This window comes from Mustelus asterias, unplaced genomic scaffold (genome assembly GCF_964213995.1).
Source record: "Mustelus asterias unplaced genomic scaffold, sMusAst1.hap1.1 HAP1_SCAFFOLD_589, whole genome shotgun sequence".
Classification (NCBI taxonomy): Eukaryota; Metazoa; Chordata; class Chondrichthyes; order Carcharhiniformes; family Triakidae; genus Mustelus; species Mustelus asterias.
Genome location: NW_027590538.1, coordinates 240,991 through 260,973, shown reverse-complemented (window position 1 = coordinate 260,973; position 19,983 = coordinate 240,991). Strand labels below are relative to the sequence as shown.

Genomic DNA, 19,983 nt, shown 5'->3' with positions numbered 1-19,983 from the left:
TTGGTGAACACTGAAGAAAAGTATTCATTCATCACCTCGCTTATCTCTACTGACTCCATACACAAGTTCCCACTACTGTCCTTGACCGGCCCTAACCTCACCCTGGTCATTCTTTTATTCCTCACATAAGAGTAAAATGATATATCCCACAGCCCTCACTGGAACACTCTGATATATCCCACACCCCTCACTGTTACTCTCTGATATATCCCACACCCCTCACTGTAACACTCTGATATACCCCACACCCCTCACTGTAACACTCTGATATATCCCACACCCCTCACTGTAACACTCTGATATATCCCACACCCCTCACTGTAACATTCTGATATATCCCACACCCCTCACTGTAACACTCTGATATATCCCACACCCCTCACTGTAACACTCTGATATATCCCACACCCCTCACTGTAACACTCTGATATATCCCACACCCCTCACTGTAACACTCTGATATACCCCACACCCCTCACTGTAACACTCTGATATATCCCACACCCCTCACTGTAACACTCTGATATACCCCACACCCCTCACTGTAACACTCTGATATACCCCACACCCCTCACTGTAACACTCTGATATATCCCACACCCCTCACTGTAACACTCTGATATACCCCACACCCCTCACTGTAACACTCTGATATACCCCACACCCCTCACTGTAACACTCTGATATACCCCACACCCCTCACTGTAACACTCTGATATACCCCACACCCCTCACTGTAACACTCTGATATACCCCACACCCCTCACTGTAACATACTGATATATCCCACACCCCTCACTGTAACACTCTGATATATCCCACACCCCTCACTGTAACACTCTGATATACCCCACACCCCTCACTGTAACACTCTGATATATCCCACACCCCTCACTGTAATACACTGATATATCCCACTCCCCTCGCTGTAACACTCTGATATATCCCACACTCCTCACTGTAACACTCTGATATATCCCACTCCCCTCGCTGTAACACTCTGATATATCCCACACTCCTCACTGTAACACTCTGATATATCCCACACCCCTCACTGTAACACTCTGATATATCCCACACCCCTCGCTGTAACACTCTGATATACCCCACACCCCTCACTGTAACATACTGATATATCCCACACCCCTCACTGTAACACTCTGATATATCCCACACCCCTCACTGTAACACTCTGATATATCCCACACCCCTCACAGTAACACTCTGATATATCCCACACCCCTCACTGTAACACTCTGATATATCCCACAACTCTCACTGAAACTCTCCGAAATATCCCACACCCCTCACTGTAACACTCTGATATACCCCACACCCCTCACTGTAACACTCTGATATATCCCACACCCCTCACTGTAACACTCTGATATATCCCACACCCCTCACTGTAACACTCTGATATATCCCACACCCCTCACTGTAACACTCTGATATATCCCACACCCCTCACTGTAACACTCTGATATATCCCACACCCCTCACTGTAACACTCTGATATATCCCACACCCCTCACTGTAACACTCTGATATATCCCACACCCCTCACTGTAACATTCTGATATATCCCACACCCCTCACTGTAACACTCTGATATATCCCACACCCCTCACTGTAACACTCTGATATATCCCACACCCCTCACTGTAACACTCTGATATATCCCACACCCCTCACTGTAACACTCTGATATATCCCACACCCCTCACTGTAACACTCTGATATATCCCACACCCCTCACTGTAACACTCTGATATATCCCACACCCCTCACTGTAACACTCTGATATATCCCACACCCCTCACTGTAACACTCTGATATATCCCACACCCCTCACTGTAACACTCTGATATATCCCACACCCCTCACTGTAACACTCTGATATATCCCACACCCCTCACTGTAACACTCTGATATATCCCACACCCCTCACTGTAACACTCTGATATATCCCACACCCCTCACTGTAACACTCTGATAGATCCCACACCACTCACTGTAACACTCTGATATATCCCACACCACTCACTGTAACACTCTGATATATCCCACACCTCTCACTGTAACACTCTGATATATCCCACACCCCTCACTGTAACACTCTGATATATCCCACACCCCTCACTGTAACACTCTGATATACCCCACACCCCTCACTGTAACACTCTGATACACCCCACACCACTCACTGTAACACTCTGATATATCCCACACCCCTCACTGTAACACTCTGATATATCCCACACCCCTCACTGTAACGCTCTGATATACCCCACACCCCTCACTGTAACACTCTGATATACCCCACACCCCTCACTGTAACACTCTGATATACCCCACACCCCTCACTGTAACACTCTGATATATCCCACATCCCTCACTGTAACACTCTGATATACCCCACAACTCTCACTGAAACACTCTGATATACCCCACACCCCTCACTGTAACACTCTGATATATCCCACACCTCTCACTGCAACACTCTGATATATCCCACACCCCTCACTGTAACACTCTGATATACCCCACACCCCGCACTGTAACACTCTGATATATCCCACACCCCTCACTGTAACACTCTGATATACCCCACACCCCTCACTGTAACACTCTGATATATCCCACACCCCTCACTGTAACACTCTGATATACCCCACAACTCTCACTGAAACTCTCCGAAATATCCCACACCCCTCTCTGTAACATTGATATATTTGATTTAATATTTGATTTGATTTATTATTATCACATGTACTGGGATAGAGTGAAAATTCGTGTTTCTTGCGCACTATACAGACAAAGCATACCGTTCATAGAGAAGGAAAGGAGAGGGTACAGAATGTAGTGTTACAGTCACAGCTAGGGTGTAGAGAAAGATCAACTTAATATTTGATTTATTGTTGTCACATGTACTGGGATACAGGGAAAATTATTGTTTCTTGCGCACGATATGGACAAAGCATACCGTTCATAGAGAAGGAAAGGAGAGGGTGCAGAATGTAGTGTTACAGTCACAGCTCGGGGTGTAGAGAAAGATCAGTTTAATGCGAGGTCGGTCCATTCAAAAGTCTGACAGCAACCGGGGTGCGTGGGGGGGTCCTTGATTATGCCGGCTGCTTTTCCCCGAGGCAGCGGGAAGTGTAGACGGAGTCAATGGATGGGAGGCTGGGTTTGCGTGATGGGACTGGGCTACATTCACGATCTTTTGTAGTTCCTTGCGGTCTTGGGCAGAGCAGGAGCCCCAGACCAAGCTGTGATACAACCAGAAAGGATGCTTTCTATGGGGCATCTGTAAAACTAACAGTCTGATGTATCACACGCCCTCTCCACTCACTCTCTCTCCCTCTCTCAGTCCTACAGTTGAACCGGAAGTTGTCCCAGAGCACAGACAGGGAACGTTCCCGAAGTCTCCTTTCCCTCTCCCTGAATGAGACCTTGGCGGAGTCCCTTCGAAACCTGACTGAGATGCACAAGAGGTTCCAGAACGTGTCCACGACCCTGAACCAGACCCGGGAGAACGCGGTCTCGTTCTGTCACGCACTCCAACGCTGCAGGGGTGAGTGTGAGCTGACATCCGGGCCTCCAAACCAGCCTCCTGTATCCTTAACGGCGACGTAACTCCTCATGAAGGACTCAATCTCCCAGGTGTGGGACGGTCGCTCTCTCCTGGCCTGTCTTTGCCGGGGTTTGGGCAGCGTGAGGAGTTGACTGAGATCCGTCCACAAGGTCAAAGGGATTTGATGATTTGATTTATTATTGTCGCGTGTATTGGGACACAGTGAAAAGTATTGTTTCTTGCGCGCTGTGCAGACAAAGCATACCGTTCATAGAGAAGGAAAGGAGAGGGTGCAGAATGTAGTGTTTACAGTCACAGCTCGGGGTGTAGAGAAAGATCAACTCAATGCGAGGTCGGTCCATTCAAAAGTCTGACAGCAGCAGCAGGGAAGAAGCTGTTCTTGAGTCGGTCGGTACGTGACCTCAGACTTTTGTATCTTTTTCCCGAAGGAAGAAGGTGGAAGAGAGAATGTCCGGGGTGCGTGGGGGGGGGGGGTCCTTGATTATGTCGGCTGCTTTTCCCCCCGAGGCAGCGGGAAGTGTAGACGGAGTCAATGGATGGGAGGCTGGTGATGGATTGGGCTACATTCACGACCCTTTTGTAGTTCCTTGCGGTCTTGGGCAGAGCAGGAGCCCCAGACCAAGCTGTGATACAACCAGAAAGAATGCTTTCTATGGTGCATCTGTAAAAGTTGGTGAGAGTCGTAGCGGACATGCCAAATTTCCTTCGTCTCCTGAGAAAGTAGAGGCGTTGGTGGAGCTTTCTTAACCATAGTGTCGGCGTGGGGGGGACCAGGACAGGTTGTTGGTGATCTGGACACCTAGAAACTTGAAGATCTCGACCCTTTCTACTTGGTCCCCATTGATGTCGACAGGGGGATGTTCTCCTTTACTCTTCCTGAAGTCGATGACAACCTCCTTCATTTTGTTGAAATTGAGGGAGAGATTATAGTCGCCGCTCCAGTTCACCAGCTCCCCAGGTGCTGGTGACGGAGCCAAACGCGGAGCCTGAGGCCTACAGGGGAAACCGTGGCAACCATGAACCGAGGGGGTTGAAAGTTAGAGATTCGATTGCGTCTAATAGAATCGTGTAACAGGCTTCAGAGGGGATCCTCTTGTTCCTGAGTAACAGATGAGGGAGAGAGAGAGGGGCTGAATGGCCTCCTCCTGTTCTTGCGTAGCAGGCTCGAGAGAGAGAGAGGGGCTGAATGGCCTCCTCCTGTTCCTGAGTAACAGACGAGGGAGGGAGAGAGAGAGAGGGGCTGAATGGCCTCCTCCTGTTCTTGTGTAGCAGGCTCGAGAGAGAGAGAGCGAGAGCCTGAATGACCTCCTCCTGTTCCTGAGTAGAGAGAGTTGGAGGGGCTGAATGGCCTTCTCCTGTTCCTGTGTAACAGACTTGAGCGAGAGAGAGAGAGAGGGGCTGAATGGCCTTCTCCTGTTCCTGTGTAACAGACTTGAGCGAGAGAGAGAGAGAGGGGCTGAATGGGCCTCCTCCTGTTCCTGTGTAACAGGCTGGAGAGAGAGAGAGAGGGGCTGATTGGGCCTCCTCCTGTTCCTGTGTAACAGGCTCGAGAGAGAGAGAGAGAGAGAGAGGGGCTGAATGGGTCTCCTCCTGTTCCTGTGTATTAGGCTTGAGAAAGAGAGAGAGGGGCTGAATGGCCTCCTCCTGTTCCTGTGTAACAGGCTCGAGAGAGAGAGAGAGAGAGAGGGGATGAATGGGTCTCCTCCTGTTCCTGTGTAGCAGGCTCGAGAGAGAGAGAGAAAGGGGCTGAATGGCCTCCTCCTGTTCCTGTGTAACAGGCTCGAGAGAGAGAGAGGGGCTGAATGGCCTCCTCCTGTTCCTGTGTAACAGGCTCGAGAGAGAGAGAGAGAGAGGGGCTGAATGTGGCTCCTCCTGTTCCTGTGTCGCAGGCTCGAGAGAGAGAGAGAGGGGCTGAATGGGCCTCCTCCTGTTCCTGTGTAACAGGCTCGAGAGAGAGAGAGAAGGGCTGAATGGGCCTCCTCCTGTTCCTGTGTAACAGGCTCGAGAGAGAGAGAGAGAGGGGCTGAATGGGCCTCCTCCTGTTCCTGTGTAACAGGCTCGAGAGAGAGAGAGAGAGGGGCTGAATGGGCCTCCTCCTGTTCCTGTGTAACAGGCTCGAGAGAGAGAGGGGCTGAATGGCCTCCTCCTGTTCCTGTGTAACAGGCTGCAGAGAGAGGGGCTGAATGGCCTCCTCCTGTTCCTGTGTAACAGGCTCGAGAGAGAGAGAGAGGGGCTGAATGGGCCTCATCCTGTTCCTGTGTAAGAGGCTCGAGAGAGAGAGAGAGGGGCTGAATGGGGCTCCTCCTGTTCCTGTGTAGCAGGCTCGAGAGAGAGAGAGAGGGGCTGAATGGCCTCCTCCTGTTCCTGTGTAGCAGGCTCGAGAGAGAGAGAGAGAGGGGCTGAATGGGGCTCCTCCTGTTCCTGTGTCGCAGGCTCGAGAGAGAGAGAGAGAGGAGCTGAATGGCCTCCTCCTATTCCTGACGATCCAATGTATTTTTCTGACTGAAATCATTATTCTTTCTCAGAGTTTTTCTGTCCGAGTGGCTGGAAAATTTATAACCAAAGCTGCTACAGATTCTGGACAGAACTGAAAGACTGGGACTCGGCAAAGCAAGAATGTGAATCCCAAAACTCACACCTCATCATCATTAATTCACAACAGAAACAGGTGAGAATGACAGCAACATCTGTCAGAGTGTGTTAGAGAGACAATATCCCCCTACACTGTCCCCCATCAAACACTCTCAGGACAGGTACAGCACGGGGTTAGATACAGAGTAAAGCTCCCTCTACACTGTCCCCATCAAACACTCCCAGGACAGGTACAGCACGGGGTTAGATACAGAGTAAAGCTCCCTCTACACTGTCCCCCATCAAACACTCTCAGGACAGGTACAGCACGGGGTTAGATACAGAGTAAAGCTCCCTCTACACTGTCCCCATCAAACACTCCCAGGACAGGTACAGCACGGGGTTAGATACAGAGTAAAGCTCCCTCTACACTGTCCCCATCAAACACTCCCAGGACAGGTACAGCACGGGGTTAGATACAGAGTAAAGCTCCCTCTACACTGTCCTCCATCAAACACTCCCAGGACAGGTACAGCACGGGGTTAGATACAGAGTAAAGCTCCCTCTACACTGTCCCCCATCACACACTCCCAGGACAGGTACAGCACGGTGTTAGATACAGAGTAAAGCTCCCTCTACACTGTCCCCCATCAAACACTCCCAGGACAGGTACAGCACGGGGTTAGATACAGAGTAAAGCTCCCTCTACACTGTCCCCATCAAACACTCCCAGGACAGGTACAGCACGGGGTTAGATACAGAGTAAAGCTCCCTCTCCACTGTCACCCATCAAACACTCCCAGGACAGGTACAGCACGGGGTTAGATACAGAGTAAAGCTCCCACTGCACTGTCCTCCCATCAAACACTCCAGGACTGGTACAGCACGGGGTTAGATACAGTGTATAGCACCCTCTACACTGTCTCCCATCAAACACTCCCAGGACAGGTGCAGCACAGGGTTAGATACAGAGAAAATCCCCCTCTACACTGTCCCCATCAAACACTCCCAGGACAGGTACAGCACGGGGTTAGATACAGAGTAAAGCTCCCTCTACACTGTCCCCATCAAACACTCCCAGGACAGGTACAGCATGGGGTTAGATACAGAGTAAAGCTCCCTCTACACTGTCCCCCATCAAACACTCCCAGGACAAGTACAGCACGGGGTTTGATACAGAGTAAAGCTCCCTCTACACTGTCACCATCAAACACTCCCAGGACAGGTACAGCACGGGGTTAGATACAGAGTAAAGCTCCCTCTACACTGTCCCCATCAAACACTCCCAGGACAGGTACAGCACGGGGTTAGATACAGAGTAAAGCTCCCTCTACACTGTCCCCATCAAACACTCCCAGGACAGGTACAGCACGGGGTGAGATACAGAGTAAAGCTCCCTCTACACTGTCCCCCATCAAACACTCCCAGGACAGGTACAGCATGGTGTTAGATACAGAGTAAAACTCCCTCTACACTGTCCCAATCAAACACTCCCAGGACAGGTACAGCATGGTGTTAGATACAGAGTAAAGCTCCCTCTACACTGTCCCCCATCAAACACTCCCAGGACAGGTACAGCACGGGGTTAGATACAGAGTAAAGCTCCCTCTCCACTGTCCCCCATCAAACACTCCCAGGACCGGTACAGCATGGTGTTAGATACAGAGTAAAGCTCCCTCTACACTGTCCCCCATCAAACACTCCCAGGACAGGTACAGCACGGGGTTAGATACAGAGTAAAGCTCCCTCTCCACTGTCCCCCATCAAACACTCCCAGGACCGGTACAGCACGGGGTTAGATACAGAGTAAAGCTCCCTCTACACTGTCCCCCATCAAACACTCCCAGGACAGGTACAGCACGGGGTTAGATACAGAGTAAAGCTCCCTCGACACTGTCCCCATCAAACACTCCCAGGACAGGTACAGCACGGGGTTAGATACAGAGTAAAGCTCCCTCTACACTGTCCCCCATCAAACACTCCCAGGACAGGTACAGCACGGGGTTAGATACAGAGTAAAGCTCCCTCTCCACTGTCCCCCATCAAACACTCCCAGGACCGGTACAGCACGGGGTTAGATACAGAGTAAAGCTCCCTCTGCTATGTCTCATCAATCAGTCCCAGGACAGGTACAGCACGGGGTTAGATACAGAGTAAAGCTCCCTCTACACTGTCCCCCATCAAACACTCCCAGGACAGGTACAGCACGGGGTTAGATACAGAGTAAAGCTCCCTCGACACTGTCCCCATCAAACACTCCCAGGACAGGTACAGCACGGGGTTAGATACAGAGTAAAGCTCCCTCGACACTGTCCCCATCAAACACTCCCAGGACAGGTACAGCACGGGGTTAGATACAGAGTAAAACTCCCTCTACACTGTCCAAATCAAACACTCCCAGGACAGGTACAGCAGAGGGTTAGAGACAGAGTAAAGTTCCCTATCCACTGTCCCCCATCAAACACTCCCAGGACAGGTACAGCACGGGGTTAGATACAGAGTAAAGCTCCCCCTGCACTGTCCCCCATCAAACACACACAGGACAGGTATAGCACAGGGTTAGATACAGAGTAAAGCTCCCTCTGCACTGTCCCCCATCAAACACTCCCAGGACAGGTACAGCACGGGGTTAGATACAGAGTAAAGCTCCCTCGACACTGTCCCCCATCAAACACTCCCAGGACAGGTACAGCACGGGGTTCGATTCAGAGTAAAGCTCCCTCGACACTGTCCCCATCAAACACTGTCAGAAGTCTCACAACACCAGGTTAAAGTCCAACAGGTTTATTTGGTAGCAAAAGCCATGAGCTTTCGGAGCGCTGTTCCTTCATCAGGTGGGTGGGAGTTCTGATCACAAACAGGGCACAAAGACACAAACTCAATTTACATGAATAATGATTGGAATGTGAGTCTTTACAGCTAATCAAGTCTTAAAGGTACAGACAATGTGAGTGGAGGGAGCATTAAGCACAGGTTAAAGAGATGTGTATTGTCTCCAGACAGGACAGCTAGTGAGATTTTGCACATCCAGGCAGGTTACAGATAGTGTGACATGAACCCAATATCCCGGTTGAGGCCGTCCTCATGTGTGCGGAACCTGGCTATCAGTTTCTGCTCAGCGACTCTGCGCTGTCATGTGTCGTGAAGGTACACCACGGGGTTAGATACAGAGTAAAGCTCCCTCTACACTGTCCCCATCAAACACTCCCAGGACAGGTACAGCACGGGGTTAGATACAGAGTAAAGCTCCCTCTACACTGTCCCCATCAAACACTCCCAGGACAGGTACAGCACGGGGTTAGATACAGAGTAAAGCTCCCTCTACACTGTCCCCCATCAAACACTCCCAGGACAGGTACAGCACGGGGTTAGATACAGAGTAAAGCTCCCTCTACACTGTCCCCATCAAACACTCCCAGGACAGGTACAGCACGGGGTTAGATACAGAGTAAAGCTCCCTCTACACTGTCCCCCATCAAACACTCCCAGGACAGGTACAGCACGGGGTTAGATACAGAGTAAAGCTCCCTCTCCACTGTCCCCCATCAAACACTCCCAGGACAGGTAAAGCATGGGGTTAGATACAGAGTAAAGCTCCATCGACACTGACCCCCATCAAACACTCCCAGGACAGGGACAGCCCGGGGTTAGAGACAGAGTAAAGCTCCCTCTACACTGTCCCCATCAAACACTCCCAGGACAGGTACAGCACGGGGTTAGATACAGAGTAAAGCTCCCTCTACACTGTCCCCATCAAACACTCCCAGGACAGGTACAGCAGGGGGTTAGATACAGAGTAAAGCTCCCTCTACACTGTCCCCATCAAACACTCCCAGGACAGGTACAGCACGGGGTTAGATACAGTGTATAGCACCCTCTACACTGTCTCCCATCAAACACTCCCAGGACAGGTGCAGCACAGGGTTAGATACAGAGAAAATCCCCCTCTACACTGTCCCCATCAAACACTCCCAGGACAGGTACAGCACGGGGTTAGATACAGAGTAAAGCTCCCTCTACACTGTCCCCATCAAACACTCCCAGGACAGGTACAGCACGGGGTTAGATACAGAGTAAAGCTCCCTCTACACTGTCCCCCATCAAACACTCCCAGGACAGGTACAGCATGGTGTTAGATACAGAGTAAAACTCCCTCTACACTGTCCCAATCAAACACTCCCAGGACAGGTACAGCATGGTGTTAGATACAGAGTAAAGCTCCCTCTACACTGTCCCCCATCAAACACTCCCAGGACAGGTACAGCACGGGGTTAGATACAGAGTAAAGCTCCCTCTCCACTGTCCCCCATCAAACACTCCCAGGACCGGTACAGCACGGCGTTAGATACAGAGTAAAGCTCCCTCTGCTATGTCTCATCAAACAGTCCCAGGACAGGTACAGCACGGGGTTAGATACAGAGTAAAGCTCCCTCTACACTGTCCCCCATCAAACACTCCCAGGACAGGTACAGCACGGGGTTAGATACAGAGTAAAGCTCCCTCGACACTGTCCCCATCAAACACTCCCAGGACAGGTACAGCACGGGGTTAGATACAGAGTAAAGCTCCCTCGACACTGTCCCCATCAAACACTCCCAGGACAGGTACAGCACGGGGTTAGATACAGAGTAAAGGTCCCTCTACGCTGTCCCCATCGAACACTCCCAGGACAGGTACAGCATGGTGTTAGATACAGAGTAAAACTCCCTCTACACTGTCCAAATCAAACACTCCCAGGACAGGTACAGCAGAGGGTTAGAGACAGAGTAAAGTTCCCTATCCACTGTCCCCCATCAAACACTCCCAGGACAGGTACAGCACGGGGTTAGATACAGAGTAAAGCTCCCCCTGCACTGTCCCCCATCAAACACACACAGGACAGGTATAGCACAGGGTTAGATACAGAGTAAAGCTCCCTCTCCACTGTCCCCCATCAAACACTCCCAAGACAGGTACAGCACGGGGTTAGATACAGAGTAAAGCTCCCTCTGCACTGGCTCATCAAACAGTCCCAGGACAGGTACAGCACGGGGTTAGATACAGAGTAAAGCTCCCTCGACACTGTCCCCCATCAAACACTCCCAGGACAGGTACAGCACGGGGTTAGATTCAGAGTAAAGCTCCCTCGACACTGTCCCCATCAAACACTCCCAGGACAGGTACAGCACGGGGTTAGATACAGAGTAAAGCTCCCTCTACACTGTCCCCATCAAACACTGTCAGAAGTCTCACAACACCAGGTTAAAGTCCAACAGGTTTATTTGGTAGCAAAAGCCATGAGCTTTCGGAGCGCTGTTCCTTCATCAGGTGGGTGGGAGTTCTGATCACAAACAGGGCACAAAGACACAAACTCAATTTACATGAATAATGATTGGAATGTGAGTCTTTACAGCTAATCAAGTCTTAAAGGTACAGACAATGTGAGTGGAGGGAGCATTAAGCACAGGTTAAAGAGATGTGTATTGTCTCCAGACAGGACAGCTAGTGAGATTTTGCACAGCCAGGCAGGTTTTGGGGGTTACAGATAGTGTGACATGAACCCAACATCCCGGTTGAGGCCGTCCTCATGTGTGCGGAACCTGGCTATCAGTTTCTGCTCAGCGACTCTGCGCTGTCATGTGTCGTGAAGGTACACCACGGGGTTAGATACAGAGTAAAGCTCTCTCTACACTGTCCCCCATCAAACACTCCCAGGACAGGTACAGCACGGGGTTAGATACAGAGTAAAGCTCCCTCTACACTGTCCCCATCAAACACTCCCAGGACCGGTACAGCACGGGGTTAGATACAGAGTAAAGCTCCCTCTACACTGTCCCCCATCAAACACTCCCAGGACAGGGACAGCACAGGGTTAGATACAGAGTAAAGCTCCCTCTACACTGTCCCCCATCAAACACTCCCAGGACAGGTACAGCACGGGGTTAGATACAGAGTAAAGCTCCCTCTACACTGTCCCCCATCAAACACTCCCAGGACAGGTACAGCACGGGGTTAGATACAGAGTAAAGCTCCCTCTACACTGTCCCCATCAAACACTCCCAGGACAGGTACAGCAGGGGGTTAGATACAGAGTAAAGCTCCCTCTACACTGTCCCCATCAAACACTCCCAGGACAGGTACAGCACGAGGTTAGATACAGAGTAAAGCTCCCTCTACACTGACCCCCATCAAACACTCCCAGGACAGTTAAAGCACGGGGTTAGATACAGAGTAAAGCTCCCTCTACACTGTCCCCCATCAAACACTCCCAGGACAGGTAAAGCATGGGGTTAGATACAGAGTAAAGCTCCATCGACACTGACCCCCATCAAACACTCCCAGGACAGGGACTGCCCGGGGTTAGAGACAGAGTAAAGCTCCCTCTACACTGTCCCCATCAAACACTCCCAGGACAGGTACAGCACGGGGTTAGATACAGAGTAAAGCTCCCTCTACACTGTCCCCATCAAACACTCCCAGGACAGGTACAGCAGGGGGTTAGATACAGAGTAAAGCTCCCTCTACACTGTCCCCATCAAACACTCCCAGGACAGGTACAGCACGAGGTTAGATACAGAGTAAAGCTCCCTCTACACTGACCCCCATCAAACACTCCCAGGACAGTTAAAGCACGGGGTTAGATACAGAGTAAAGCTCCCTCTACACTGTCCCCCATCAAACACTCCCAGGACAGGTAAAGCATGGGGTTAGATACAGAGTAAAGCTCCATCGACACTGACCCCCATCAAACACTCCCAGGACAGGGACAGCCCGGGGTTAGAGACAGAGTAAAGCTCCCTCTACACTGTCCCCATCAAACACTCCCAGGACAGGTACAGCACGGGGTTAGATACAGAGTAAAGCTCCCTCTGCACTGTCCCCATCAAACACTCCCAGGACAGATACAGCACGGGGTTAGATACAGAGTAAAGCTCCCTCTACACTTTCCCCATCAAACACTCCCAGGACAGGTACAGCACAGGGTTAGATACAGAGTAAAGCTCCCTCTACACTGTCCCCATCAAACACTCCCAGGACAGGTACAGCACGAGGTTAGATACAGAGTAAAGCTCCCTCTACACTGACCCCCATCAAACACTCCCAGGACAGGTACAGCACGAGGTTAGATACGGAGTAAAGCTCCCTCTACACTGTCCCCCATCAGCACTCCCAGGACAGGTACAGCACGGGGTTAGATACAGAGTAAAGCTCCCTCTACACTGTCCCCATCAAACACTCCCAGGACAGGTACAGCACGGGGTTAGATACAGAGTAAAGCTCCCTCTACACTGTCCCCCATCAAACACTCCCAGGACAGGTACAGATACAGAGTAAATATGGAGATCGGCGCACTTGTGTGTGAACTGTGGCAGTGAATCCTCAATCCCTCTCATTATTTTTGCTGCAGGATTTAATCATCAAATCTTCAGAGTTCACGGAAAGTGACTATTGGATTGGACTCAGAGATACAAAGAAAGATGGAAACTTTACCTGGGTCGACGGGACCCCAGTGAGGTGAGTCCCAGTTTTGCATCGGGAGAGAGCGGGACAGTCAGATTAGCTTGGGGATTGATACAGGGCTATGGGGAGAGAGTGGGGCAGTGGGATTAGTTTGGGGATTGATACAGGGCTATGGGGAGAGAGCGGGGCAGTGGGATTAGTTTGGGGATTGATACAGGGCTATGGGGAGAGAGCAGGGGCAGTGGGATTAGTTTGGGATTGAGACAGGGCTATGGGGAGAGAGCAGGGGCAGTGGGATTAGTTTGGGATTGAGACAGGGCTATCGGGGCAGTGGGATTAGTTTGGGGATTGATACAGGGCTATGGGGAGACACTGGGAGAGTGGGATTAGTTTGGGGATTGATACAGGGCTATGGGGAGAGAGTGGGACAGTGGGATTAGTTTGGGGATTGATACAGGGCTATGGGGAGAGAGCGGGACAGTGGGATTAGTTTGGGGATTGATACAGGGCTATGGGGAGAAAGCGGGGCAGTGGGATTAGTTTGGGAATTGATACAGGGCTATGGGGAGAGAGTGGGACAGTGGGATTAGTTTGGGATTGATACAGGGCTATGGGTAGAGAGCGGGACAGTGGGATTAGTTTGGGGATTGATACAGGGCTATGGGGAGAGAGCGGGACAGTGGGATTAGTTTGGGGATTGATACAGGGCTATGGGGAGAGAGTGGGGTAGTGGGATTAGTTTGGGGATTGATATAGGGCTCTGGGGAGAGAGCGGGACAGTGGGATTACTTTTGCTGTTGGATTTTTTTCTGTGCTGGCATTTCTCTGAAGGTTTTAACATCCCATTTTCCAGTTACATTGGATGGGCTCCACGTGAACCGAATAGGCGGGGTGATGAAAACTGTGCCGCATTGCGGAGAGAAGGTTGGAATGATGCCCGTTGTACCAACACTCACCATTTTATCTGTGAGAAACGGACTCCATCCTGCATCGGGGCAGCTGACTTTGAGAAATATTGTCCCTGAAGAGAGACTGGGAGACAGAACGAGAGACTCAGGATTGAGTAAATATCCCCACCCCCTCCACACTTCCCCTCAAACCTCTCCACTGTCCATATATTCCCCAGTGTGTCCTCTCTCTATATCCCTCTGTTCCCCAGTGTGTCCTCTCTCTATATCCCTCTGTTCCCCAGTGTGTCCTCTCTCTATATCCCTCTGTTCCCCAGTGTGTCCTCTCTCTGTATCCCTCTGTTCCCCAGTGTGTCCTCTCTCTATATCCCTCTGTTCCCCAGTGTGTCCTCTCTCTATATCCCTCTGTTCCCAGTGTGTCCTCTCTCTATATCCCTCTGTTCCCCAGTGTGTCCTCTCTCTATATCCCTCTGTTCTGCAGTGTGTCCTCTCTCTATATCCCTCTGTTCCCCAGTGTGTCCTCTCTCTAATCCCTCTGTTCCCTGGTGTGTCCTCTCTCTATATCCCTCTGTTCCCCAGTGTGTCCTCTCTCTAATCCCTCTGTTCCCTGGTGTGTCCTCTCTCTATATCCCTCTGTTCTGCAGTGTGTCCTCTCTCTATATCCCTCTGTTCCCCAGTGTGTCCTCTCTCTAATCCCTCTGTTCCCTGGTGTGTCCTCTCTCTATATCCCTCTGTTCTGCAGTGTGTCCTCTCTCTATATCCCTCTGTTCCCCAGTGTGTCCTCTCTCTATATCCCTCTGTTCCCCAGTGTGTCCTCTCTCTATATCCCTCTGTTCCCCAGTGTGTCCTCTCTCTATATCCCTCTGTTCCCCAGTGTGTCCTCTCTCTATATCCCTCTGTTCCCCAGTGTGTCCTCTCTCTATATCCCTCTGTTCCCCAGTGTGTCCTCTCTCTATATCCCTCTGTTCCCCAGTGTGTCCTCTCTCGATATCCCTCTGTTCCCCAGTGTGTCCTCGCTCTATATCCCTCTGTTCCCCAGTGTGTCCTCTCTCTGTATCCCTCTGTTCCCCAGTGTGTCCTCTCTCTATATCCCTCTGTTCCCCAGTGTGTCCTCTCCTGTGCAACTTTATTTCCTTTCTCAGCTGAAGGACTGATATATAATTTGTGAATGTTCCAGTCTCTCTCCCCTCCCGCCCCCCAAATCCCACTCACTCTGCTCTGTTTTAATCTGCGTGTTATCGAGATATCGAGTCATAGAGGTTTACAGCATGGAAACAGGCCCTTCGGCCCAACTTGTCCATGCCGTCCTTTTTTTTTTAAACCCCCAACCTCGTCCCAATTGCCCACGTTTGACCCATATCCCTCTGTACCCATCTTACCCATGTAACTGTCTCACTGCTTTTGAAAAGACAAAATTGTACCCGCCTCTACTACTACCTCTGGCAGCTCGTTCCAGACACTCACCACCCTCTGTGTGAAAAATTGCCCCTCTGGACACTTTTGTATCTCTCCCCTCTCACCTTTAACCTATGCCCTCTAGTTTTTGACTCCCCAAGCTTTGGGAAAAGATATTGACTATCTGGCTGATCTGTGCCCCTCATTATTTTATAGACCTCTATAAGATCACCCCTCAGCCTCCTACGCTTCAGAGAAAGGAGTCCCAGTCTATCCAGCCTCTCATTATAACTCAATCCATCAAGTCCCGGTAGCATCCGAGTCAATCTTTTTTGCTTTCTTTCTAGTTTAATAATATCCTTTCTATAATAGGGTGACCAGGACTGTACACAGTATTCCAAGTGTGGCCTTACCAATGTCTTGTACAACTTCAACAAGACGTCCCAACTCCTGTATTCAATGTTCTGACCAATGAAACTAAGCATGCCGAATGCCTTCTTCACCACTCTGTCCACCTGTGACTCCACTTTCAAGGAGCTATGAACATGTACCTCTCAAACTCTTTGTTCTGTAACTCCCCCCAATGCCCTACCATTAACTGAGTAAGTCCTGCCCTGGTTCAATCTACCAAAATGCATCACCTCGCATTTACCTAAACTAAACTCCATCTGCCATTCGTCAGCCCACTGGCCCAATTGATCAAGATCCCATTGCAATCGGAGATAACTTTCTTCACTGTCCACTATGCCACCAATCTTGGTGTCATCTGTAAACTTACTAACCATGCCTCCTATATTCTCATCCAAATCATTAATATAAATGACAAATAACAGTGGACCCAGCACTGATCCCTGAGGCACACCGCTGGTCACAGGCCTCCAGTTTGAAAAACAACCCTCTACAACCACCCTCTGGCTTCTGTCAAGAAGCCAATTTTGTATCCATTTCGATACCTCACCCTGTATCCCATGAGATTTAACCTCATGCAACAACCTATCATGCAGTACCTTGTCAAAGGTCTTGCTAAAGTTGTGTAGACAATATCAACTGCACTGTCCTCATCTACCTTCTTGGTTACCCCTTCAAAAAACTCTATCAAATTTGTGAGACATGATTTTCCACTCACAAAGCCATGCTGACTGTCCCTAATCAGTCCTTGCGTCTCTAAATGCCTGAAGATCCTGTCTCTCAAAATACCTTCCAACAACTTACCCACCACAGATGTGAGGCTCACCGGCCTGTAGTTCCCAGGCTTTTCCCTGCAGCCCTTTTTAAACAAAGGCACAACATTTGCCACCCTCCAATCGTCAGGCACCTCACCCGTGACTATCGATGATTCAAATATCTCGGCTAGGGGACCCGCAATTTCCTCCCTAGCCTCCCACAATGTCCTGGGATACACTTCATCTGATCCCGGGGATTTATCTACCTTGATGCGCTTTAAGACTTCCAGCACCTCCTTCTCTGTAATATGTACACTCCTCAAGACATCACTATTTATTTCCCCAAGTTCCCGAACATCCATGCTTTTCTCAGCAGTAAATACTGATGAGAAATATTCATTTAGGATCTCACCCATCTCTTGTGGATCGGCACATAGGTGACCTTGTTGATCCTGGAGAGGCCCTACTCTCTCCCTTGTCACTCTTTTGCCCTTGATGTATCTATAGAAGCTCTTTGGATTCTCCTTTGCCTTGTCTGCAAAAACAATCTCGCGTCCCCATTTTGTCCTCCTGATTTCTCTCCTAACTCTACTCCTGCACTCCCTATACTCTTCAAGGGATTTTGTGAATGTGTTTCCAAGTGTGGGCAGTTCTGGCTTTTCTCCGTTGGGGTGGTCTCCTTCTGTCTGTCAGTCATGAGTTCGTCCCCCTTGCTGACTCTTAAACCCCCTCGCCAGCGCCCAGTTCACCATTTGTAACGGGATGTCCCAACCTGGGATCTTGCCGTTGTGCGTGTGGGACTCGGTACCACGTCGAGCCTCACCTCCTGGAACTTTCCAGAACCTTCTCGACCCTTCTAAGAGGTTCCAAGCCACTGGGAGTTCGTGATTTCTCAATCTCAATCGTTTAACCGCGAGAAAGATGATCCTAATTGTTAATATTTTTGCAATATCGCTGTGGTGTACCGTGTGGGATGATGCTGTGCTTCTGATATATTTTCTGTTGCTGTAGAATGTTTTGTTTTGAAGGGAGTCAGTGTGTTTGCAAAACATGCAGCTCAGATGCTGGGAAAGCAGGATAATTACTCATTTTCACCATGTAATGCGTACTTAGGATAGAACAAATGGCCTTCTGTTTGTCACTGGATATTTCCCCTAGAGTATTTTTGTTTTTGACTGAAGGAAGGGAAAGTGAGTTTAGGTGTACAGGGTCATGTCAACATATGGTTGATTTGAGGAGCTAGTTTTGTGTCAGAGAATTACCTTTCTCTTTTCAGTTGCTGGTTGGAGCTGTTTTACAACGTAAGTTTGCTCCGTCTCTCTCTGTCTCTCCGTAGAGTTTCTCTGACAGCTTCACAGACTATCTGCGCTAATTTACCGCAAGTATGCCAGGGCTTGCTAACAGTATTTAAAGTGGGTTTTCATTCTATCTGAAGAACGTTGCTTAATTGGAACTGAAATGGTGATGAGTTGGAAATTAGAGTTGATTTTTTTTTCCTGTTTAAAGATTCTTCAACGGGGTCAAGAGCTAAGCTGCTTCATTTTGTTTGCGTTATGCTTCAACTGTGTGACGAATAAAGCTTGTGTGGATAAAACAATCCCTCATTTGTCAGTCGAATCTTTCCCAGGGCGACCCATCCGATCTTGACGTTTTGTCAAAATGGAAAATTTGTTTGGGGGTCGCGTCTGCCTTCCGAAAGCGATTCTGGTCTGGGGCCATCACGGGTTTTGTGTGTGTGTGTGTGTGTGTGAGTGTGTGTGTGTGGTGGGGGGATGGCTGGGGGTGGGGGGGTGGGGGGGTGGCGGCGGGGAGGGTGGAGAAGGAATGTGTGATTCCTGTTATTAAACTGAAGACAGTTCGATTACGGAATGTCAGAGGCACTGAACCAATATTTTACCTCCGTCTTCACGGTGGAGAATAACTTGTCGTTAATGCAGAAGAACTTGGCACAATATCCATCGCTCGGGAGAATAAATTAACAGGATTAAAAGCTGGTAAGTTTCAGGGACCAGATGACCTGCACCCTAGGATATTAAAGGGGGCGGAATCAGAGATGGGGGATTCATTGGTTGTGAACGTTCCTCGGATTCTGGGAAGAACAAAGAAAACTACAGCACAGGACCAGGCCCTTCGGCCCCTCCAAGCCTGCTCCGACCATGCTGCCCCCGTCTGAACTAAAAACCCCCTTCCCTTCCGGGGACCGTATCCCTCCATTCCCGTCCTATTCATGTATTTGTCCAGACGCCCCTTAAAAAGTCACTACCGTATCTCCACTACCTCCCCCGGCAGCGAGTTCCAGGCACCCACCACCCTCTGTCCAAAAAACCTTGCCTCGTACATCTCCTTTAAACCTTGCCCCTTCGCACCTTAAACCTACGCCCCCCTAATAATTGACTCTTCCACCCTGGGGGACAAAGCTTCTGACTATCCACTCTGTCCATGCCCCTCATAATCTTGTAGACTTCTATCAGGTCTCCCCTCAACCTCCGTCGTTCCAATGAGAACAAACCAAGTTTCTCCAACCTCTCCTCATAGCTAATGCCCTCCATACCAGGCAACATCCTGGTAAATCTTTTCTGTAACCCTCTCCAAAGCTTCCACATCCTTCTGGTAGTGTGGCGACCAGAATTGAACACTATATTCCAAGTGCAGCCTAACTAAGGTTCTATAAAGCTGCAACATGACTTGCCAATCTTTAAACTCAATGCCCCGGCCGATGAAGGCAAGCATGCCGTCTGCCTTCTTGACTACCTTCTCCACCTGCATTGCCACTTTCAGTGACCTGTGTACCTGTACACCCAGATCCCTCTGCCTATCAATACTCTTAAGGGTTCTGCCATTTACTGTATATTTCCTATCTGTATTAGACCTTCCAAAATGCATTACCTCACATTTGTCTGGATTAGAA

The 19,983-nt window shown here is 49.8% G+C and overlaps 1 protein-coding gene across 1 annotated transcript in view; it reads left to right on the top strand.

Annotated features, from left to right (window-relative positions):
* Nucleotides 1–18,659, top strand: part of LOC144487098 (C-type lectin domain family 17, member A-like) — a 28,768-nt gene extending 10,109 nt beyond the window's left edge. Inside the window, exons 3-6 of the mRNA XM_078205160.1 lie at nucleotides 3,374–3,577; nucleotides 6,124–6,266; nucleotides 13,557–13,663; nucleotides 14,463–18,659. Of these exons, the coding sequence (XP_078061286.1) occupies nucleotides 3,487–3,577; nucleotides 6,124–6,266; nucleotides 13,557–13,663; nucleotides 14,463–14,634 (513 nt within the window). The 5' untranslated portion in view covers nucleotides 3,374–3,486 and the 3' untranslated portion in view covers nucleotides 14,635–18,659. The remainder of the gene's footprint in view (nucleotides 1–3,373; nucleotides 3,578–6,123; nucleotides 6,267–13,556; nucleotides 13,664–14,462) is intronic.
* Nucleotides 18,660–19,983: the final 1,324 nt, after the last annotated feature.